This window comes from Brachyhypopomus gauderio, chromosome 19 (assembly GCF_052324685.1).
Source record: "Brachyhypopomus gauderio isolate BG-103 chromosome 19, BGAUD_0.2, whole genome shotgun sequence".
Lineage (NCBI taxonomy): Eukaryota > Metazoa > Chordata > Actinopteri > Gymnotiformes > Hypopomidae > Brachyhypopomus > Brachyhypopomus gauderio.
This window is the reverse complement of record NC_135229.1, coordinates 4,896,018-4,919,116: the sequence shown is the minus strand read 5'-3', so window position 1 is coordinate 4,919,116 and position 23,099 is coordinate 4,896,018. Positions and strand designations below refer to the sequence as shown.

General features: G+C 46.7%; 2 protein-coding genes across 14 annotated transcripts; one reads left to right on the top strand and one right to left on the bottom strand.

Moving 5' to 3' along the window:
- The first annotated feature begins 341 nt into the window (after positions 1 to 341).
- LOC143483046 (polymeric immunoglobulin receptor-like) lies at positions 342 to 20,764 on the top strand. 12 transcript variants are annotated; one of them, XM_076981731.1, is made up of 9 exons: positions 342 to 429; positions 648 to 962; positions 1,101 to 1,400; positions 2,312 to 2,351; positions 2,848 to 2,942; positions 3,095 to 3,123; positions 3,197 to 3,280; positions 3,487 to 3,560; positions 20,227 to 20,764. In XM_076981731.1, the coding sequence occupies exons 1-8, from the start codon at positions 369 to 371 to the stop codon at positions 3,541 to 3,543; spliced, it is 981 nt and encodes a 326-aa protein (XP_076837846.1). In that variant the 5' UTR covers positions 342 to 368; the 3' UTR covers positions 3,544 to 3,560; positions 20,227 to 20,764. The 12 variants fall into 12 exon arrangements, 11 of the variants coding, with proteins under 11 accessions (XP_076837846.1, XP_076837845.1, XP_076837844.1 ...); XM_076981730.1 differs by lacking the exon at positions 20,227 to 20,764 and adding an exon at positions 14,482 to 14,717; XM_076981729.1 differs by lacking the exon at positions 20,227 to 20,764 and adding an exon at positions 4,738 to 5,427.
- On the bottom strand, positions 5,447 to 22,353 carry lrrc24 (leucine rich repeat containing 24). Of its 2 annotated transcripts, XM_076981726.1 has the most exons (5): positions 21,683 to 22,353; positions 13,477 to 13,670; positions 11,739 to 12,017; positions 10,994 to 11,162; positions 5,447 to 7,751 (listed from the first exon to the last, which is right to left on the bottom strand). In XM_076981726.1, the coding sequence occupies exons 2-5, from the start codon at positions 13,660 to 13,662 to the stop codon at positions 6,547 to 6,549; spliced, it is 1,839 nt and encodes a 612-aa protein (XP_076837841.1). In that variant the 5' UTR covers positions 13,663 to 13,670; positions 21,683 to 22,353; the 3' UTR covers positions 5,447 to 6,546. The 2 variants fall into 2 exon arrangements, with proteins under 2 accessions (XP_076837841.1, XP_076837842.1); XM_076981727.1 differs by lacking the exon at positions 21,683 to 22,353 and having other exon boundaries at positions 13,477 to 19,224.
- Positions 22,354 to 23,099: the final 746 nt, after the last annotated feature.

The following is a 23,099-nucleotide window of genomic DNA, read 5'->3' as shown; positions in this document are numbered from 1 at the left end:
GAGTTTGTCTTGGAGGAATGAATGCACACAGAGGACAATGCAGAGTCGAAAAACATTGGAGTGTTAAAAACAGAAGATGGCAGTATGGGGATAAATACAGTATGGGGATAAATATGCAAATGTTCACACAAAGAGATGGAGGTGTGTGTGCTTAATTTCATTTTTCGATTTCATTATTATTTATATACTTCTTATTTTTTAAAGGGCATTCGAAAACTGTCAAATGCAGACGGCTAATTTACAGTGGAGGGTTTTTCTGTTTCCTACTGACCACAACCCACAACTATGCTGTGCAAAAATAAAGATAAAACAGGAAGGAACTACTTCATCCTGACCCTAGACTAGTCCAGTCTTCACCATACAGAAACATGCACTGTAATTCGCTCATGGGAACTTTAATCCTCTTTTTGCTCTTCCTATGTATTTCAGGTAAGACCAAAGCTGCACCATTCCTGCGCATGAGATGAGGGTATCTCACATCCTCATGTCTTTGTTTTGATCTACGTTTGAATGCTTTTCCCGTTAAAAAAAGACTTTCTTTGGTCAGTAATGACATTTCAGCGCAAACGCTTGATGGCCATGATGCAGTTTCAGAGTGAAATGAACGATGCAGTTTAACGTGACTTAACGTGACTTCTTGTCTGCAGGTTGCGGGAGCACGAGGACGCTGAAGCATGTAGCTGTGAAACTGGGAGGATCTGTCACTATCCCGTGTCTTTATGACCAGCGATACAAATCAAACCGAAAATATTGGTGCAGCGGGTATTACTGGTACAATTGCAGAATAGTACCGAACGTGACTGAAAACACTTTAGTCACTAATTATCCTGCTCAGAATATGTTTACTGTGGAACTGAACAGTCTGAATGTGTCTAATTCTGGATGGTACTGGTGTGCTGTGGAAATCGGTAATCATGTTCAACCAGATGATAAGGACTATTTGTACCTGACTGTTAGTACAGGTAAGAAGAGTCTTTGTGTTCTACGCAACCTGTTCACTGTACCTTAAGGTTTAAGGCCTATGGTTCACTGAACCTTGAGAAATGTCACTTATAGTAGGGACCATGTTTACATCATTTATTTCCTATCATTTCGTTCAGCTCCTGCGGTGTCTGTGTTGGGGAGCAGAGTGAGTGGAGAGGAGGGGAGCAGCGTCAGTGTCCAGTGTCTCTACAGTGCTGCATATCAGAATAAACAGAAGCAGTGGTGCAGATCTACAGACTGGAGCTGCTACACAGTGGGGAGGACTCACACATCCCAGAATTCAGCAGTACAGATCAGTGATGATGGGAAAACATCCTTCAATGTGGTGATGACTGGACTGAAGAAGAGTGATGCTGGCTGGTACTGGTGCTCTGTTGGAGATGTACAGGTTCCTGTTCACATCAAGCTCAGTCAAAGTAAACTCTTATTTTGCATATAGTTCCTTAACCTTTTATTGTGTTGGGGTCCTTTTTGACCCGTTTCAAAGTTCAGGTGTGTAAAAAAGTACTGTTTGCTTTTTTGTACTGGAACAGGATTTCATCTTCAGAAACAGCTATTTTAACACAATAAAAGCATTTTTATAATTTTAGAGAATTTTAAATGTCTCAAATTTCAAAAGTGACCCTCATGATGTTAGGGTCACCACTGACCCAGCATAGGAAATTTGCTGTTGCTCCCATAAAAGGTGTGACTCACCACACACACAACTGACCTGTAACAGCACATGTCACTATATATATATATATGAACGGATATATATATAAAGGAGTTAAAAATAAAAACTCAAGCTATTTTTGGACAGTGTGCTCTGATAACAGAGATAACAGAGTTTATTAGACTCAAATAATATAATATCCATATCCCTTTTCTTTACTACAGGAAATTCACTTTAGTGAATTTAAATTGTTTGTTCAAATGAAAACGAATGGTATATTGTGAAATAAAAAAGTGTATGGAGCCAAAAACTTACACCCAGAAATTGAAAACTGTGTTTACATGGATTTAAATACATATTAAGTTAGCTATGAGGTGAGAAACAACATTGGGTGATTGGGAGCTAGGTGAGAAACAAGAATTTTCAGGCCGATTTAATTCGGGTCAAGCTTAACCTGAGACATCATAAGTGGTGAACACCATCTAACATAATAGAAGGGTTAAAGCCACTACAACTTTACGAGTCGGTTCACGGCACATTTTTATAATCAGTCATAGTGAAATAGTTATTGTCGTGCTAAAAACACGGGACCTTAAATTCATTCTTTTCCGTCAAGAACACCCATCATCCTTTGCTCTCTCCTTCTCTCACTGTTCTTCCCACCTCCTACAGACCCGGACAGAGTCGACCAATCAGACGAAGGAGCACAGATGTAAGTGCTGAGCCACGTCTTCACCTCAATGACACAGAACAAACGTCCTCACACCCAGTGGTGTGGTAGAGCTGTCTGCAGCTGCATGTGGCCTGCACACATCCGTTCATGAGCTTGAAAAACCAATTAGGATTAAAGATGCTCTTAAGTTCTTGAGGTCAGTTTCACAAGCCTTAAAACTATAGCACAATATGCATTGCTTTTCCGTTAGCTCTTTTGCAAATTTTAACCCAGAATGGTTTCTGTGGACTTCTGTAGACGCATTCATTAAAGAAACCCATGAACAGTGATGCCAGTAACACCACTGTACTGGTTTTCTCCAACATCTCCCTGTCTGACTCCACAGTAACACCACTGTACTGGTTTTCTCCAACATCTCCCTGTCTGACTCCACAGTAACATCACTGTACTGGTTTTCTCCAACATCTCCCTGTCTGACTCCACAGTAACACCACTGTACTGGTTTTCTCCAACATCTCCCTGTCTGACTCCACAGTAACACCACTGTACTGGTTTTCTCCACTGTCTCTGGGCTGCTGCTCCTGCTCTCCGTGATTGTATTGGTCATCTGGAAGCTTAAACAAGAATGCAGTGAGTGCACAGATCTCCTCATCTACTCATCTCCTGATCTACTCATCTCCTGATCTCCAAAAACCCCTGCCATGTCTCTTTGGAGCCATGTGTTTGAGACGTTAGTCTTTGTACACCAGTCACTATTCTTTGCTTTTCTTTTCTATCTTTAGTCACAAAGGAAGATAGTAACGGTGGTTTGGTATGTGCTACATCGCTGCACTAAATCTGGTCAACGTTAGCAAGACATGCGTCATTCTTAAGTCAAAAAATAGAACCTGTGGTTTCATTTCATGCAGAGGAATGTGCTGTATGGCCCTGTTGTCTTCAGTAGAACGGCACGGAGGGATCCAACACAGATCTGAAAGCAAACATTTCATGATAATAAAAAAAAACCCAGACATATCAGCATTGTATTTTTCAATCAAAGCAAAAACATAATCAAAACAGGTTTAGAGTTAGACAGGTGTGAGTATATGTGTGTGTGCTGCCTGTCTGCTGTCAATATTGTGCACTGTTTGAAATTAGTGAGTTGTTTTTTGATTTTATCACTTTACCTTTTCAGCTGTTTCCAACCAAGCATGATGTCATCTATAGTGACATAATTGCATCATCTCAGTGAAACCTCAGTAATGAGGGGTGAGTGTAACATCCACCCATACTCCGCCCTTATACGACTCTTACTCCCCCTTACTTCACCTATGCTCCACCCTTACTCCACCCTTACTCCGCCCTTATCGCACCCTATTCCACCTGTACTCCACCTTTATTCTGCTCTTACTCTACCTGTACTCCACCCTTACTCTGCCCTTATCCCAACCTTACTCCACCTGTACTCCACCCTTACTCTGTCCTATCCCACCCTTACTCCGCCTGTACTCCTCCCTTACTCCACCCATACTCCACCCTTCTGATGTTCCTTTGTCACTAAAACTACTACATACCCTCACAACCCCCAGAGAAATGGAGATTTTACACACCATATTTGTCTCCTCACAGAGGAACAGAAACAGTACAGCGAAGGAGCAAAAAGGGATATTCACATTTTCATAATTCGAAAGAAAAGATAAAAAAGCCAGCAGCTGAAGTTAGATGGGTTTCAAAATGATCTTTCAAAATGAGTCACACAAGCTGACATTTAGTTCACTTCATCCACACACAGAATCATTTTATGAGTGTGTGCAGGAGTAGAGATCCCAGGACCAGTTAGCATTTGGCATTTTATTCTAATACCAGTTGGTACCTGCTAACATTCCTAACAAGAAATCTCCCATGATCAGTGTTAACAACATTTAAAACCCTCACACTCAGATCAGACCTGTTTCTCTGACTGAGCATGCTCCCCATATATCCTGAGCTGGGTAGTCAAATGTACTTCATCGGTGGTCCCTTGTGTTGCAATCATAGTGATTGACATTTGCTGCCACCAAGTGGTGAAACTCAATTGTGTCCATTCCAGTCCAGTTATTCAAGTCACTCTGCTTTGGTAGACCATCCATATTCGGTCTATGAGACCTGCACATATGCTTTCATGTGCCCAGTCATTTGTGTAGGGACAATGGCATTACCCAATTCATCGTATGCTGGCATGAGGATTATAAAATCATGTTGCTCACCTGGAGGTAAAGCACAACTCTCACAACTATTGTTAGAATGATTAGAGAGCCAATGAACAGAGGCCATGGATTTTTGCCCCGAACCACCCATTATGATGTCATAGCAAAACAAAGACCAACTCCTTCAGCAAGACCAATCAGACATGAGCGAGAGCAGTTGTATTTGCATATTTTTGTTCTGTTTTTGCTCTGTGTTCCAGACATATGTTCTGCTACCATTTTTGCACTCATTTGACTCTGTGACGCACACGTGGAAAAGGCCAGTATTCCATAAGGAAACAGCTACACCAAATCATAGTCCTCATTTGCAGACGACTGCAGGCTACCCGTGTACCAGCTGCAGACTCCAGAATCATTCTGCTCTGCCGACGAGTTATGCTTCCATTAAAAAGTGGTCCAGCCGCGCCTCTGGGAAATCACGACCACTAACACTCAGATCGTAGTCGTTTTTTTTATTCGCGACCAAGTTTGGCAGGACGCGCTCGGAGGATTCCTCTAGATGCTCCCATAACGACGCATCACGGTGGTTGGCAGTACACAAAGACATGTGTCTGCTTTATGACAGCTTTATCTGACAGATACATAGTGGGCTGGGGGTTACTGGGGTGCAGCGGAGACATGAGCAGCTTACCACCATGAGCTTGGACTTTCTTTGCACAAACAGCATCAACATTTTGTTATTTTGTACATGTTAATTTGTCAGTGAAGGGTTTGTGTCACAACTTAAGCTGTTTCTATGCAAGCAAATCTGAATCTTTAAGTGGTGTTTAAAATTGATATATATTCTATGTGTATATAAAATATTATTTATTATTCTTTGCTTTGGTTTAAATTTTTTAAAACAAGACCAGACTACATAATTACTGGTTGTTTTGTTGTGTGTCTTGTAAGGAAACGCCTGCATCTGAATAAAAAAGCATATTTTATTTGCGTTAAACAAGAACTTCACATTTATTGGACATTTGACAAGAACAGAAATACAAACCCCATTCAAAATGGTTGTACTGAGCAGAAACTGCTGCCAGCTGAGATGAGTGTTTCTGTACCCTGCAGTAATAACTAGGCATTTTGTGTACAGACCTGATATGACAGGGGAAATAAATGAGAGAATTATCCTCAACTTTCAGGAAAGTTTCGTAACGTCAAACGAAACGCTATTTGATTCCAACTACAGCTGATTTGTGGAGATGCTGGAAACTGATCTAAAAACCTAGCATTAAGCACTCTACTTTCACAGTGTTATTCAGACAGAGGTCAAGAGTAGGTGAGAGCTCTTCTCACTCAAGACATTAACATCGTTTGTTTTGTGGCTGTCAAAAACACTGACATCACACTTCACCGCCCCTTTCGCATTCACATGCGAATGGGCACAGAAATTCATCTCTGTATACACAAAAGGAAAAAATTGAGAAGATAAAGATATTAATTGAATGGATGATGAATGCAGATTTCAAAGCTATTCACACCGGCTGGCAGAAGCGGGAATAAAGACACGCATGATTCAGAGTTAGTGTCAAAAAATGTCCTTCATAGTTCTCACCTCTGCTCTCATCCAGGAAGTAGATTGGCATGTGCGCGTGTGACGATGACAGACGACTTCTCCATCCTTACTGTCTTATAAATACAGGAGAAAACAACACACAGTTTCTCCTTCCAGAACTTTCCGTATTGCAAGTATTTAGGCATCAGCTATTTTTTTTCCCGTGCTTGGATGCTAAAGCATATCATTGGTCTGACTGTGGTATTTCTCATCACTTTCACATCTTGTGGCAAGATAAGCCGTCCTTGTCCTTCCAATACAACGGTCGATGTTATTCCTCTGCTCTAATGATTACCGAAGCGTTTTTTTTCTCAGAACAAAAAAAAACTAATTTGGCAGAGACACCTCAGATCCTGTTGAGAGATGCCACTGTCGAGCAGTGCTGACTTGTGCCGTGTGTAGCCAAAGAGCTTTTCTTGATCTGGCCTCCTGGTCTGCCTCCTCTCTCAACCTTCCTGAGCTGTTCATCTCAGCAGTGGATCTCGTAGGCGATCTGTGTGTCGAACAGCAGACTCTGGTTGATGAATAGTCCTTCCGGGTCAAGGGGCGGGCCCTCACCACCCTCCGCCGGAGCACGACGAGGCACCATGCCAGCCACTCTCCCCGGAGTAAGCGAGCCCTGGAGGCCATCGCTGGGTTGCAGCACCCCCTGCTGGCCGGAGGTGGGTGGCGGCGGTGGCGGCAACACGGGCTTGGCTCGGTTCAGCACGTACATCTCGTGGCCGCGTTCGTCGCGGTACTCCTCCAGCTGCGCGAAGGTGGTGGGCCCGTCGGAGTAGTCGTTGACGTAGAGGATGCTCTCCTCTTTACCGGCACCGTAGCCGCCGTCTTCTTTCTGACGCTGCCGGTGACGGCTGTAGATCATACAGAGCAGCAGCAGGGCGGTGAGCGCCAGGAGAGAGATGCCCACCGCGATGGCAGTCTGGGTGGCAGTGCCCAGGGCGTTGAAGTCCATGCTCTCCAGCTCATACAGGGGCTCCTGGCTGACGTCACCCAGGGGCGGCCGACGGTGCGAAGAGGAGGAGGAGGAGGAGGAGGAAGAGGGCGAGTGCAGGCGGGGCCACACGGCCGACGTCGAGGAAGGCGAGGACACGTTGACGGACAGGTGGAAGGTGACGCGGGCCACCCCGCCCGGATTCCACGCCTCGCACTCGTAGCGGCCCGCGTGAGCCACCGTCACGTTGCTCAGGAACAGCATGCCGCTGCCCGTGTCCGGGTCGAAGCTCTCGCGCTCCCCGCCGTCCTCCGCCCCTCTCGCCGGACCGTGGCCCCCCAGCACAGCGGCGCTCCCGCCGGGCCCCGCCGTCGCCGGCCTCCCTCCGGCCTTCCCGTCACCTTCGGCGCCCGCCTCTTGCACCAGCCCGCGGGGGGAGAGCTGTGCCCGGCCGTGGGCCACCTTCCTCCAGGTGACCTGGGGCTGGGGGTAGCCGGAGGCCTGGCAGGACACGCGCAGGCTCTCCCCCAGACGCACGGTCAGGTGTCCCGGCTCCAGCTGCACCACGGGCGGGATGCACACCAGGCTGTTGGCCGGCACTTCCACCAGGCTGAGGTGCGAGAGGCGCGGCGGCTCGGCGCACAGGAGCCTCCGCTCGGCCGAACTCAGCAGCCTCTGGCCCTCCTCGTTGATCCAGCCGCGCAGCCAGTGGAGGGCGCAGTCGCAGCGCCACGGGTTGTCTGGGCGGAGCGGGCCGGGCCGGGGCGGGACATCAGGCGGGACGTGGAGGGATTGCGGCACAACAGAGATGAGGACATGGGGGAAAAAAGGAAGAAAAGGAAAAAGAGAAAGAGAGGGATGGAGAGAGGAAAGACGTGAAAGGGTCATCAGCTGGAATATAAGCCTTTAAGAGCTCGAGGAGGCGTGATGAATAGGAGGTGGGGGGGGGGGGGGGGGGGGGGGGGGGGGGTTTGGGCGTGCTGGTCGCTCAAAATCCTGCCACGCTGAGTTGCTTTAACTTCAAAGACATTGTCTTGCTTCCTCTCTCCGTGCCCTTTCCTTCCGTTTGAGACGGATTTCTTTTGATGCTCAGCTAATCCCTCGTTTCCTCCCTCTGTCCCGCCAACCCCTCTGAGCTCTGAGCCTCCTCACACTGCTGCACCTCTCCGCATGCACTCCCTCCCCAACACGCCCAACACACCTAACGCATTATACAACCAATAAATACACACCTACCGCATTACACAACCAACAAATACACACCTAACACACTTAACGCATTACACAACCAACAAATACACACCTAACACACTTAACGCATTACACAACCAATAAATACACACCCAACACACCTAACGCATTACACAACCAATAAATACACACCTAACACACCTAACGCATTATACAACCAATAAATACACACCTAACGCATTACACAACCAACAAATACACACCTAACACACTTAACGCATTACACAACCAATAAATACACACCCAACACACCTAACGCATTATACAACCAATACACACCCAACACACCTAACGCATTACACAACCAACAAATACACACCTAACACACCTAACGCATTATACAACCAATAAATACACACCTAACGCATTACACAACCAACAAATACACACCTAACACACCTAACGCATTACACAACCAACAAATACACACCTAACACACTTAACGCATTACACAACCAATAAATACACACCCAACACACCTAACGCATTATACAACCAATAAATACACACCTAACGCATTACACAACCAACAAATACACACCTAACACACCTAACGCATTATACAACCAATAAATACACACCCAACACACCTAACGCATTACACAACCAACAAATACACACCTAACACACCTAACGCATTACACAACCAACAAATACACACCTAACGCACCTAACGCATTACACAACCAACAAATACACACCTAACACACCTAACGCATTATACAACCAATAAATACACACCTAACACACCTAACGCATTACACAACCAACAAATACACACCTAACACACTTAACGCATTACACAACCAATAAATACACACCCAACACACCTAACGCATTACACAACCAACAAATACACACCTAACACACTTAACGCATTACACAACCAACAAATACACACCCAACACACCTAACGCATTACACAACCAATAAATACACACCCAACACACCTAACGCATTATACAACCAACAAATACACACCTAACACACCTAACGCATTACACAACCAATAAATACACACCCAACACACCTAACGCATTATACAACCAACAAATACACACCTAACACACTTAACGCATTACACAACCAATAAATACACACCCAACACACCTAACGCATTACACAACCAACAAATACACACCTAACACACCTAACGCATTACACAACCAATAAATACACACCTAACACACTTAACGCATTACACAACCAACAAATACACACCTAACACACCTAATGCATTATGCAACCAGCAAACTCACACACCCCAGCACACCCCAACACACTCAACACACCCAGCACACCAACACATCTCAGCACACCCAACACATCTCAGCACACTCAACACACCCCTACACACTCAACACACCCAGCACACCAACACATCCCAGCACACCCCAGCACACTCAACACATCCCAGCACACTCAACACATCCCAGCACACTCAACACACCCCAGCACACTCAACACACCCAACACACCCCAGCACACTCAACACACCCAACACACCCCAGCACACCCAACACACACTACCTTCTTCAACATACTTGTAACATATTAGCCAGGATTCATCAACATTCTCAAATAAACACCAATAAACCCATAATCCAGTAACTGTCCAGACGCATGCAGTTCCTGCCATAATTACAGTAATACATAAGGCAACAGTAAGTGTTTTGTATAAAAATAACTGTTGATGATATTTGTTAAAACTGTCACTATGTCCTGACAGCAGCACTTGAAATGGATCATCTGTGAAAACATCAGGTTCCTCTGGTGCTACTTAGTCCTCCTAATGACATTTAGGAAGTCTGCAAAGTAAAACTTCAGGAAGTCTGTAAAAGCAATGGTGCATAAACAACCATTATCACTGATAAAACACCTCACAACAAACACCTCCTTCTTTGGCAACAACACTTTACAACACACACCTACACCTCTGACAACAATACCTCACAACAAACACCTCCTTCTTTGCCAACAAACACCTCCTTCTTTGGCAACAATACTTTACAACAAACACCTACACCTTTGACAACAATACCTCACAACAAACACCTCCTCCTTTGCCAACAAACACCTCCTCCTTTGGCATCAACACCTCACAACACACACCTCCTCCTTTGGCATCAACACCTCACAACACACACCTCCTCCTTTGGCATCAACACCTCACAACAAACACCTACGCCTTTGCCAACAAACACCTGCTCCTTTGCCAACAAACACCTTACAACACACACCACCTCCTTTGCCAACAACACCTCACAACAAACACCTCCTCCTTTGCCAACAACACCTCACAACAAACACCTCCTCCTTTGCCAACAACACCTCACAACAAACACCACCTCCTTTGCCAACAACACCTCACAACAAACACCTCCTCCTTTGCCAACAACACCTCACAACAAACACCTCCTCCTTTGCCAACAACACCTCACAACAAACACCTCCTCCTTTGCCAACAACACCTCACAACAAACACCTCCTCCTTTGCCAACAACACCTCACAACAAACACCTCCTCCTTTGGCATCAACACTTTACGACAAAGACAAGTAAGCAAGTTAAACAGAAGATGACAACCTGAAGAAAAGCAAACTAATAAGAATTAGACTGAGCCCACGATAATACAGTGATGAACCAAAAGAGAACATGATGGCACGATTGATTGCTTGTGTTTGCATGCATGCGTGCACGTGTGTGTGTGTGTGTGTGTGTGTGTGGACTACCTGTGACGCGGAGCACCTGGAGGCTGACCAGGGGTCTGAGTGTGGCGGGACTGAGGGTGCGCAGGCTGTTCCTGCTCAGGTCCAACAGAGCCAGGGAGGACAGGCCCGCCAGAGCTTCCTCGTCCAGCACCTCCATGGTGTTCTCCTGCAGGTGCAACTCCTGCAGACGCTGGGAGAGGGCAGGAGAGAGGATAGCTCATCGTCATCACCGCCCTCTTCATCATCATCATCATCATCATCATAATTATCATAGTCAGCATCATCCTCATCACCACAGCCGCCACCTTCATCTTCTTCTATGTTATTAGAGCTGTTATTGTACTGTGCGTAATGGTGCCCCCCTCCCCGTCACCTTCATTATCATCTTGCTGAACTTGAAGAACCTTTGTCCTCACAGCTATCTTTCATCTAAGCTTCTTTGTTTTCTCCTCTTAATTACCTTTCTCCTACTTTCAGCCACAGCCATCACTACAGCTGTAACATTTTCAAACGCGTGGCGAGCACAATTCCTGCTGTCCCATTTGAGCTCAGCTCAGGGAGCCACAGCGTGAGAGACCTGCGGCTGCTGTTATTAGTTAGGGCACCTTCTGCAGCCCCTGTGCCTCACACGTTCTCCGCTGCATTCGAAAGTGAACTCACATATATTCGGTATGGTCTACATGATCCAACGTGTGTCTCGCCATTGGCTGGAACTCAAAGAGCGGTAGAACTGAGACCACGTGCGTCTGAGCACGCAAGCGAGCACCTGCAGGCCGCGGAAGGTGTGGTCCTCCAGCCGAGAGATGTGGTTCCCTGCCAGGTAGAGGATGCGCAGGTGATCCAGGCCCCGGAACATGTCGGCCGAGACTAGGTGGAGGCGGTTGCCGTTCAGCGCCAGCTCCAGCAGATGGCCCAGGCTCACGAAGGAGCCGGGCTCTAGAGACGAGATGCTGTTGTTTTGCAGATACAGGTACTGCAGGCGGCCAAGGCCAGACAGGTCCTCCACCCGGATCTGGCCAATGGCGTTGTCCTGCAGGAAGATGGTCTGAGGGACAGTACAGAAGGGAACACTCACAATCGTGGAAGGAGCTATGAACATTTTCTGTGGACCATTAACTTCGCTCAAAACAGGATACGTCTGGAATCGTTGCAACAAAAACATTTGTTCTTCAGAACTTGTCAGTTTATTACTAAGTAGATACCCTGTAGTAAAACGAACATATGCAGTATGAGCTTTTATAAAATTCATCTCCAGTGGGTTGTTTACCAACCAAACTGAGACATCTCAGCTACGCCTGCACTGAGATGGTAGAATTTGCTAGAGGGAAGCTTAACATGAAAGACCTTCCCTCGACCAAACGAGAACTGGATCAGTGTGTGTGTGTGCGCGAGTGGGTGTGTGTGTGTGTGTGTGTGTGTCTATGTAGACTCTTTCAAAATCTCCCTTCTCACAGTCCATGCAGTCTGCACAGATACTTGGAAGCAAATCAATTCTCGTTGGTGGAGTCTGCGCTGGTGGGGTTTTATTCGGCTACAGCTGGGCGTGGGCCCTTGGTGTTGCAGCTGCACCGTGACAGGTGTTTATTCCGCGGCGCTACGTAATGCCGGCGTTCGCACTGACACCGCGTGTGCAGCTATCAGAGGCGGGAGGAGACCCGCCGACCTCGTTTGCACGGCTTTGGGGTTGCGCGGGTTAATTGAGCGATCTATGCGAGGCGCCTCATGAATATGCAAGGGACGGCACTGGAGACGTGAGCCAGGTTAACCTACTGAGACAGGAAACTGAGCAGGAAGTCTGAGACTGCAGGAGACATGTAGAACAACCTGGGGCTCGGAGGTGAGGCTCGGAGGTGGGGCTCGGAGGTGGGGCTAGGAGGTGGGGCTAGGAGGTGAGGCTCGGAGGTGGGGCTCGGAGGTGGGGCTCGGAGGTGAGGCTCGGAGGTGAGGCTCGGAGGTGGGGCTCGGAGGTGGGGCTCGGAGGTGGGGCTCGGAGGTGGGGCTCGGAGGTGAGGCTCGGAGGTGAGGCTCGGAGGTGGGGCCACCGGCGTGGCTTGGAGCTGATGTTTGTGCTTCCATTGAAATGAGACCATCGCGGTGCTTTAATTAGCTTTAATATTTATATAAATATTAATTAGCTTTAATATTCATATAAATATTAATATTGCGTTAATATTAAACAGAGCTACTCCGGTCATGCATCACGGAGATGAGTTCGGTAGTTCTTTTTCTGATTACCAAATAACCATCTGCTACATAATGTCCATGGACCATTCTGATTCATCTCCACACTTTAGCTCTTTATTGCCTTGGTAGAGAAGCCTGTGAGATCAGTGCCCTGCCCTCTGGCATTCATGAGGTTCTGGAAGGAGATAGTGTTTTTGCAATCAAGCCCAGATATGGTGGCGGGCATGGCACATGGGCATGGCGTGTGGGCGTGGCGTGTGGGCGTGGCATGTGGGCGTGGCAGGTGGGCGTGGCAGGTGGGCATGGCGGGGACGGCTCACCTGTATGCTGTGCGCAACGCCGCGCGGCATCTCTCTGAGGCCGACGGAGCCACATTCCACCGTCAGGCTGTAGCAGCGGCAGACGGAGGGGCAGGCCAGCGATGGAGCAGGCATCAGGGCCAACACCATCAGCACCAGCAGCGGAGGAGGAGAGGGGGGCGGGGCAGGAGAGGGGGGCGGAGCCATCGCTGCGTCTGGGGGACGAGAGAAGACAGACAGGAGTACTGCGGGAGAAGAGACAGCACAGTGTGGTGTTGGAGAGACCAAGACGTATGGACAGATGTGAGAGACTGGAAAGAAAGAGTAGACAAGGAAAGGAAAAGGCGAGAGAGAGAGAGAGAGAGAAAGGCATGCAGAGGCTGCAAAGGAGAGGGAGAGAAAGTTTTTAAGACAGAGAAAGATTGATTGGGAGAGTGATACAGCTCAACCAGGGAAACGATAGGAAAGAGAACGATGAGGAAAAGGACAGAGAGGGGAAGAAAAGGACAGGGTGAGTGAGAAGGGGCGAGTGTACACTCACCCACTCCAACCGAATATCTAATGCACGAGCAACACGCTTAAGTGAATTGGAAAATGGAATATCATGGTGGAGAAAGTGAAGAGAAGCCATGTGACACAGAGAGACCGGCAGGGAGGGATGGAGATGAAAACAGCCCACTGTGGCCCCACTCCGCGCTGCCTCTGGAGAGCCATTCTCCCGGATTCTCCGGGGCTAAAGTTAATTAACGACATGAGGAAGGGTGCACATGTGAAGACTTGAGGAGTTCTCTTCACCTTGCCTGACTCTTGCTCTTTGCTCTCTCACTCTCTCTCTCTATTTCCCTCTATCTCTCTTTCTCTCTCCCCACTCACATATTTCTCACCTTTCTCTTCCCACTCTCTCTGTGTCCCTCTCTTCCCCTCTCACTCTCTCTCTCCCTCTCGCTCACCTAACCTATCTGTTTCACCTCAATCTCTCTCTCTCTCTCTCTCTTCCCTCTCTCTCTGTCTCTCTCGGTTGTCTAGATGCAGTGGCTCTTCGCCCAGAGACTAACCCTGGTCCCCACGGAGAGCCTTCTCACTGCAATCATCCGAAGATCGAAACCCATTGCCCCGGAGCCTCTGTGCTCTCTGCCTACCGCCCTTACATTTTGATGTAGACGCAGGCTATGAAAACAGACCTGCGGGTTACAACATGCCGGCCCACTTTAAAGGCAAGACAGGGCGTAAATCCATGAACACTCACTAGAGATGACGATCAGGTACTAAGGTAAGCCCGTACTGAGAGGCGAGTGTAACGGAAAGTCAATGGTAACGTGGGCCCTTGGAAAGTATCAAAACGAAGGGCTTTATGGGGAAGTGGGGGTGGGAGCTTAACATGTATCAGTGATGGTCAGGCACGCAGAGTTGGCGAAGCCACGGTTACTCCACAACCATCTGCGCACAGAAAAAAGTTTCAACTTCAGTGTAATACAGCCGGCCGGACCTTTATATAAAAGGAGTATCATGCTATGGACTAGATGTGAATATTTCACGACCTCTGTCTAATTCGGGGAGTATTCGCGAGGACCCCGAGCCAGATTAATGTAACGTGACCTACATAAGCCATTTTATCTGTTCGGAGCAGGAAAAAAAAGACGCGGGCCCGATAAACATCGGCGGGTGAAATGGCAGACTATTCCCCTCAGCCCCGCTCCCCGTCCTGCTCCTCTCCTGCCATGGAGAGACAGAAGAGAGAGAGAGAGCGCAAAAAGAAAAGGGAGAATTCCGAATGAGCTTTGCTTGCAGGGGTTTCATTCGCTACGTGAACAGCCTCCCAAAGAGCCGACGAGAAGTGGAGCCGCGTAATACGGCGGCGTGCTGCTCGTGAACGCGGAGGGGACGCGCTCGAGGGAAAATACACTCTAGGTCTGCGCTGGAAGACAAGGTTCTTAAAAGGTCGTTTAAATATTTAGGCTATGTTACCAGACTTTGAGGAGACGTAGATCTATTGAGTGTGTCTGTGTCGTGAGAGAGAGAGTTCACGGGAGCTAGCGAAAAAGTGACTAAGAGAGGGATAAAGTGACTTAGGTTAACGAAACAGATGGTATCTCACTCATACACATTCAATTAATGATTTTCCGAAATTCAAAATACACTTTCTGCCAAGCCCTCAGCTCCCGAGCACATACACCCCTTGTGCTACACCACGGCAACAGCAGTAAACCATGAAGCATTTCATCGCAGTACAAGCAGCGAATTTGTACACTTTCTCTCGTATGTCGGCTCAGAAGTCGGCGCATAAGTTTAATCGACAGCACTGAAACCAGAAAGCTGCACGTACGCACCTGCGTTTCTTGGGCACGTCTGTTTTGTAGGAGATGCTCTCAAAGACTGCAGGCTTTGATTCGACTTACAAAGCAGATAAAAGAAACGTGTTGCAAGACAATTTAACGTTATATTGTTCCACAAAGGACATTTCACCTTTTCCTTTTAAGTGTCATAGGTGACATTACAAGTGTGTGTGTGTGTGTGTGTGTGTGTGTGTATCGCTGCCCTTTGTGTGGAATTTTAATTCTTATAATGGGAGGCAGTAGGCCTATGTGTGGTTTGGTCTTGACCTACAGGTCAGCCAGGAACGATGATATTAAGCTAATCAGACCAAACATGCATTAGGTGTGGATTGTGAGTCAGGGTTGAGTGCCATGGTCTAAATATCTGACATAGATAAACCAAAAATGTGTCCTATCTAGACATCTCTGAGGACTCATGAATTGAGTCAAAAATGTAAGAAGCATTCTTACACTCACTGGCCCCTTTATTAGGTACACCTTGCTAGTACACCTTGCTTGGACCCCCTTTTGCCTTCAGAACTGCTTTAATCCTTAGTGGCATAGATTCAATAAGGTACTAGAAACATTCCTCAGAGAGTCTGGTCCATATTGACATGATAGCATCACGAAGTTGCTGCAGATTTGTCGGCTGCACATCCATGATGTGAATCTCCCGTTCCACCACATCTCTGGTGACTGTGGAGGCCATTCGAGTACAGTGAACTCATTGTTGTGTTCAAGAAACCAGACTGAGATGATTCATGCGTTATGGCATGGCGCGTGTCCTGTTGGAAGTAGCCATCAGAAGTTGAATACACTGTGTTCATAGAGGCATGGACATGGTCAGCAACAATACTCAGGTAGGCTGTGGCGTTGACACGATGCTCACATGGTACTAATGGGTACCAAACTGCCGGGAAAATATCCCCCACACCATTGCACCACCACCACCAGCCTGAACCGTTGATACAAGGCAGGATGGATCCATGCTTTCATGTTGTTGAGGCCAAATTCTGACTACCATATGAATGTCACAGCAGAAATCGAGACTTATCACACCAGGCAACATTTTTCCAATCTTCTATTGTCTAATTTTGGTGAGTCTGTGCAAATTGTAGACTCAGTTTCCTGTTCTTAACTTACAGGATTGGTGTGGTCTTCTGCTGCTGTAGCCCATCCACCTCAAGGTTCGACGTGTTGTGGAATTTGCGCCCACAGAAATACCGCTCACTGGATATTTTCTCTTTTCTTTTTCGGACCATTCTTTGTAAACCCTAGAGATGGTTGTGCGTGAAAATTCCAGTAGATCAGCAGTTTCTGAAATACTCAGACCAGCACCCATTTGGCACCAACAACCATGCCACGTTCAAAGTCACTTAAATCACCTTTCTTCCCCATTCTGATGCTCGGTTTGAACTGCAGCAAATCATCCTTGGCCATGTCTATTGCTGCCATGTGATTGGCTGATTCGACATTTGCGTTAATGAGCAGTTGGACAGGTGTACCTAATAAAGTGGCCGGTGAGCGTACACTCAGTCAGTGATGACTCTCAGTATAGGTACATATTTAACATTACTGATGATATATAAAATGAAGGTGTCGACTTATAAAAATATTTTAATACAGCATAAGAAAAATGTCTTGAGTCTAACTAAGTGAATTTTATAAACTTTGTGGAACGTTAGCGTCAAATAATCAACCCTCTAATGTGCTGTCTGCTCTTTTCAACAGAAAATACATTTACGCTGTAAATGTTCTTTTTCATGATCCATTAATAGGCCTACAGAGTCACCTTGTTTTATATAACTAGACTCTCCGTCTGCTTTCTTGAACTGTGAGCAAGCAAAATCCATTAGGACCGCAGTCTCTGACAAAAATGTAATCTGTCGAGCAGATGAATTAATTTGATGAGAACTGCACGAGATGACTGGATGTGAAACCTGTCTAGACCAGACATTCTTTCTGTATGGCGTCGAGTCTGTGGTGACTATGGTGGCTTTGCTCTGTTTACGACCGTATGTAGTTCGTTACAGCGCTCGTAATCTGTAATCCTCTAGAAAACTAGGCGTAATCAGACTAAATCTGTTGCCTAAGGGTAAAATCATATCCTGGAATCATGCTGTTTGGCACTGAGCACAGTCGCTTCAGGGAAGCCAAGCACAAACGAGTGCTCTATCCCACCCTGCGCATATTCTGAGGTACATTAATGACTCAGAGTTGAATCCCACTAGCCAGTTGCGACACGCGACATGATGATATATCGACAGAACCGCACACACGAGGGCCTGTCATTATATTTTAAGCTCATATTCATCCGATATGTATCTTCAACCTTGCGCGAGCGTCTCGTGATAATGAACGGTGGAAAAGACAAATAGCCCCCGGTAAAAGCTGGAACTGATTGGTCCATTATTCCACACCGTCGATATGACACATCCCCACCCCACGCGTTTTATACGGCTCTTTCATCAGGATCCACTCGCTCATACGGCCACTTGCAGAGCATCAATAATAAGCAAAGAGCGACTGAGTCACGCGCGGAAATATAACGGGACACTTGAAGACCGTAGAATGCACAATCGCAGGTGAAGAGAGAGCAACATTCATAAAGAGGGAGAGAGAGACAGAGAGAGAGAGAGAGAGAGAGAGAGAGAGTGTGCCCTCTGGCTGTTCCTGGCCATGCCTACCATGTTGTCATGGAAACAATAGAGCAGGGTCTAGTGTCTGGAGGCAAGGCTTTGGGGTATGTTTAGGCCTAGGTACAAGGTTCAGTCCAGGCGAGACGTCTGAATAAGCATCGAGGATGGGCGCGGAAGGATGAAACGAGATTGTCCTGGTAACCGTCAACTTTTCCCTCTCTTTCTTTCCCTTTCATCCTACACGCTCCATTCTCCATTAAGCACCGCCGTCCTCCGGCTCACGAGCCAAGCAGGCCATTAGACCGGCTGTACTCTGATGAATGGAGAGGCCTTCACATCCATCGCCACGGAAACTAAGAGCGGTCCCCATTAGGATCGCACGCAGAACACGCGCACGCACGTGGGCCTTGCGTTCGGCCGACGTCCACATGCGAGCATATTTTCTCGCGAGTGCTCACGTAGCCGACGTGCGTTCTTCTCCTGTTCCGTCGTGTCCCGCCTCCTAATGGGATGTGCCCCGCTAAGTGTTTTGTGTACTGTAGACCGAGAGTGTTTGCCCTCTTCCCACAATCATCCGGCAACGGCCGAGCAATCAGAGAGAGCTCACCAACACACACGCAGGCTCGCGTGTTGCGCGGCTCACGTCCATGCGGCGATGGCGGTGGCTCCTTACGACGGTCCGTCCGACCGAGCGGGTCGCCTCAGGCTAAGAGCTCCATTGGCCCGAGGTGCCGGCGACTCTCAGCCGGCTGGGCCTGACCCCTTGTTGCTGGCCAATCACAGCATTGAGGAGGATGCGGTGTCTCTTCAATAGTACATCTTCTATCGTCTATAGAGACTGAACTGAAAACCGATCAATACACCCCTGCCCTGACCACCCCCCCCCCACCCTACCTAACACGCCCCACCCCACGCCCCCCCTGCCAGCTATTGCAGTATTGCAGTACTGCTCAGCTTGGGTGCATTCAGATAGATGAAGCACTGAGTGCAAATGGGGAAGGCAAAGGACTGTGTGTGTGTGTGTGTGTGTGTGTGTGTGTGTGTGTGTGTGTGTGTGTGTGTGTGTGTGTGTGTGTGTACATGCATGAGCGTGTGTGTGTGTGTGTGTGTGTGTGTGTGTGTGCCTCAGCTTGTGTGATCATGGTGAATTGGAGCATTGCACCTTGCCATGCCAAAACTGATTCCAAGGACAAAATGCTGAGCAGTGATTTTCCCAGAACAGCTAACAAAGGCGTCTTCTTACCAGGTGGACTCTCTTCTAGCATATTTGTGCAGACTAAACATTTTGACATACATGCTTTATTTCTTTATTTAAAACCCCTTAAAGCCAAAAGATTTTGGTTTCTGAAAGTTCAGCATTACATTTGGAGCTAGGTATTATCTAAATAATACATAATTAAATTAAAAAAATTACTTTACTTGTGAGGATTTATTACCTTCATGAATATGCATACTTTTTTTCTTTAAAAAAAACATTTCTTTTCCCTCTTAGTCAGAGCTAGGGTTAGGGTTATGTTATAGTATGATCAAAGGACATTTCACCTTTTCCTTTTAAGTGTCATAGGTGACATTACAAGTGTGTGTGTGTGTGTGTGTGTGTGTGTGTGCAATTTGTATTTGATACCCATGTTTAGTGTAGAGATATAAAGCCATAGACTCAGAGAGAGATAAAGTGAGAGAGAAAGAGAGAGAGAGTCAAATCAAAGTACTGAGATCAGTCCTGATCTATTGCATCATCACCCATAGACCAATAGGATGTGGATCTCCACTTGGCCAGTGTGCTGAACAGATCGATCGCCCCCCCCCCGTGTTATTCACAGCACATACAACCTGCCTGTGACACCACGGCACTGTGATTCCAGTGAAAGTCCCACAGCCGCTGGCACTGCACAGAAGAACTGAAGCGCACATCTCTCCACAACAACCTGTGGATCCCGTCTCACGGCGGCTGATACTGCCCGCCAGGATAATCCATTTGGTCCGCCACGTAACGCTGGAGCTGTTGCGCATATCGGAAATCTGCAACCTACAGGCCGTCCAAATCAGCCTTTAATACTCGCTATAGGCTCTTTGAGAAATGGGTTGGCTCTGGATGATCTGATATCCGTCTCATGTTTTGGAACCCAGTTAGAAATAAAACATGACTAATCTGATTCAGAGATGCATATCGCACCACATCAGCCCTTAAAGGCACCTGCATGTCATATCTCTGAACCACAAAGAGGCTGTTAGTCACATTCATCTCCCCTGTGTACATCATTGTCAGTCTAGTGTCACTACACTGACCCTGTCAGCTCAGTTCTTTGATAGCTCAGCGTCCCATGTTCATAATGTGCTGTCTGTGTTTTATGGTGACGTTTATAAGGCTGTTTTGACAAGCCACACCCCCCCCCCCCATTTCTCCCTGTTTAACTTGCACTTACACTCATCAGCCAGAGTTCTGCCCCCCCTTCCAGAGATGATACAGGCACCTGGGTGCCAAATCCTACCTGAGAAGGCAGGCCTCTCAATGAGAAGCCTCCACTGAGAGATGTATCTGCTGACTCTGTCTCCACTCATTCATCCGGAAGTTATTCTGTTATGTACAGAACAAACGGACGTTCCTTTTGCCCCCTGCTTCACTTGCCCCATGGCCCCACCCCTCTCTTTCTCTCTCTCATATAACCCCACTTTCTCTCTATTTTCCTTCCTCTTCTCCCTCCCTCTCTCTATCATCCTTCAGTGATGGACAGAGTCCACCATTCCGTGTCCCTCATGTCACACCCCTTTCTTCTTTCTCTCTATTTGCATCATTTTCCTCTCTCCTCCTCCTCACTCTCTTTTCCTTCTTCCCATCATGCTCTCTGTCATTCCCTCTCTTTTTCTCCTTCTCTTTTTCTGTCAGTGAACCATGTGGACTGTGAGTCTCAGTGCTGGCAGTGTTCTGTATTGTTGTGTGCTGTCCAGTGCTGAATGGTCAAATTGAAACGTCTCCTGTTTTTACTTGACCCTTGCCTGAACACCTTTGGTGCCATAAAAGACGTGTAGGTTGGCTACATAGTAGAAAAAATACTAGAAAAACAGCATTATGGAAAACCCAAATGCCAAACACCCAAGTGTAAATGAATCATATTATGAATATACTTTAAGATACATTCAAGCTTTATAAACTAAAGGCATTTGTGCAAAAAAGCTAGAAAACTTCAATTGACTGCATTGCCTTACAAATGTAGTAAATATATTATTTAAATATGATATCTAAAAAAGTCTCTCCCGTATAGCAAAAAAACTACTTACCTGTCAACCAGCCAAGTAGTGTATTCTTTCGATAATGTTTCCGAGCCGTGCACTTGCTTTATCTGGTCTTAGTGCCCGAGCAGTGAATTTAATTAGCTCTTTGGCACAACTAGACCTTTTGGCGTTAAATATCAGTCCCCTTCGAGACAACAAACAAAGCGTCGATTCACGCGTGTCGTGGTCCCTAAAGACCACGGTGCTGTCTTCCCATTCTTAAAAGCTGCGACGTCAAATATTCCTCACGGTGATCAATGTCCACGTTCATTTCATATAAATATCAGATGAACGTCAGTTGTTGTCGGACCCAGACGAGATATATGGAGGTCCCTCTATTCTCTCTGCTTTCGAGGCATCTGACGTTCCTATAAAAGAGGACCATGGATTTTACATCCAGTTTTCCTTATTTGCTCTTGCTGTTCCGTTTCTCTTTCGCCGACCAACCCCTCCTCTCGCCCAAGCCATTGTTCACACTGATTGGTAACGTAAGCTTCGCCACAACGCGCAAGCCCCAGTCGCAAAGCATCGGCGCACGCTGGCGTCCATCCAGCGCGCGATGTTTCTTTCAAATCAGTTTAGTTTATTTGTCGCTTCCGCAAATCCACCACTATTTCTTGAACCCGTACCCGTCATTTGTTGTTCTTTTTAAACACTATAGCCTCTTCGTACACGTCTCATCGGAACAGTGGTAATCTCGACAATGGTGAGTTTTTTTTTCGTGAATTATGCTCAGAAATACTTACTGAGTGATAAAAGTGAGAAGTCGGTACTTAACGCACACACTTTCAGAACCACGGACAGCGACACGACCCTGATTGAGGCATTTCGTTTGAAAATGCATTTCAACTGGGAAAACAATAATTCGTGAAAAAGGTGAGACTTGCTAAATTATGGTAAACACCATGCAATGTATCCAACCTGCATAGTAATACAGCTAACAAAACATTTCCTTTTGTGATGTTATATATTTCCGATGGGAGCATTCTGCAATAATAAATTGTCCACCCATAATGCAATGGCCACAAAAGTGTGAAGTGATTTTATTTGTGTCTTTGTTGAATTAGTTGTTTTCAGATCAGTAATAAGCAGTTCATTTTAACACTGCTGCTACTCAAGCATGTTACTGGTCATATCGGGTGACAATAATGCTGGAGCCAATTATAATGCATAATATCACAGTCAATATTATATAGCTGAGACATACATATTCATAGATTAATTGTAGAACACTGGTACACCGTACCATTCACTTCTAGTGGTGGAAAACAAAATGACTGAGGGTAACTGTCCCATATTAATACACTGCACTCATGAGTGAGTCCTATTGATTGTCAGGTAAGATAGCGCTATTGTGTCGTCATGGATACACTGTCAGACACATACACGGTATGACAGTTCATTCGAAAGCTTAGTGTCAAAA

What these genes read in the sequence shown, in the direction of transcription:
- lrrc24 (XM_076981726.1), bottom strand. Translation starts at nt 13,662, where the DNA reads ATGGCTCCGCCCCCCTCTCCTGCCCCGCCCCCCTCTCCTCCTCCGCTG. An exon ending in GCGTTGCGCACAGCATACAG is followed by an intron (nt 12,018 to 13,476) that starts GTGAGCCGTCCC and finishes ACTGTCCCTCAG; the next exon opens with ACCATCTTCCTGCAGGACAA. An exon ending in CCAGGTGCTCCGCGTCACAG is followed by an intron (nt 7,752 to 10,993) that starts GTAGTCCACACA and finishes CGCTCCGCCCAG; the next exon opens with ACAACCCGTGGCGCTGCGAC.
- LOC143483046 (XM_076981731.1), top strand. Translation starts at nt 369, where the DNA reads ATGCACTGTAATTCGCTCATGGGAACTTTAATCCTCTTTTTGCTCTTC. An exon ending in TCACATCAAGCTCAGTCAAA is followed by an intron (nt 1,401 to 2,311) that starts GTAAACTCTTAT and finishes CACCTCCTACAG; the next exon opens with ACCCGGACAGAGTCGACCAA. An exon ending in TCAGACGAAGGAGCACAGAT is followed by an intron (nt 2,352 to 2,847) that starts GTAAGTGCTGAG and finishes CTGACTCCACAG; the next exon opens with TAACACCACTGTACTGGTTT.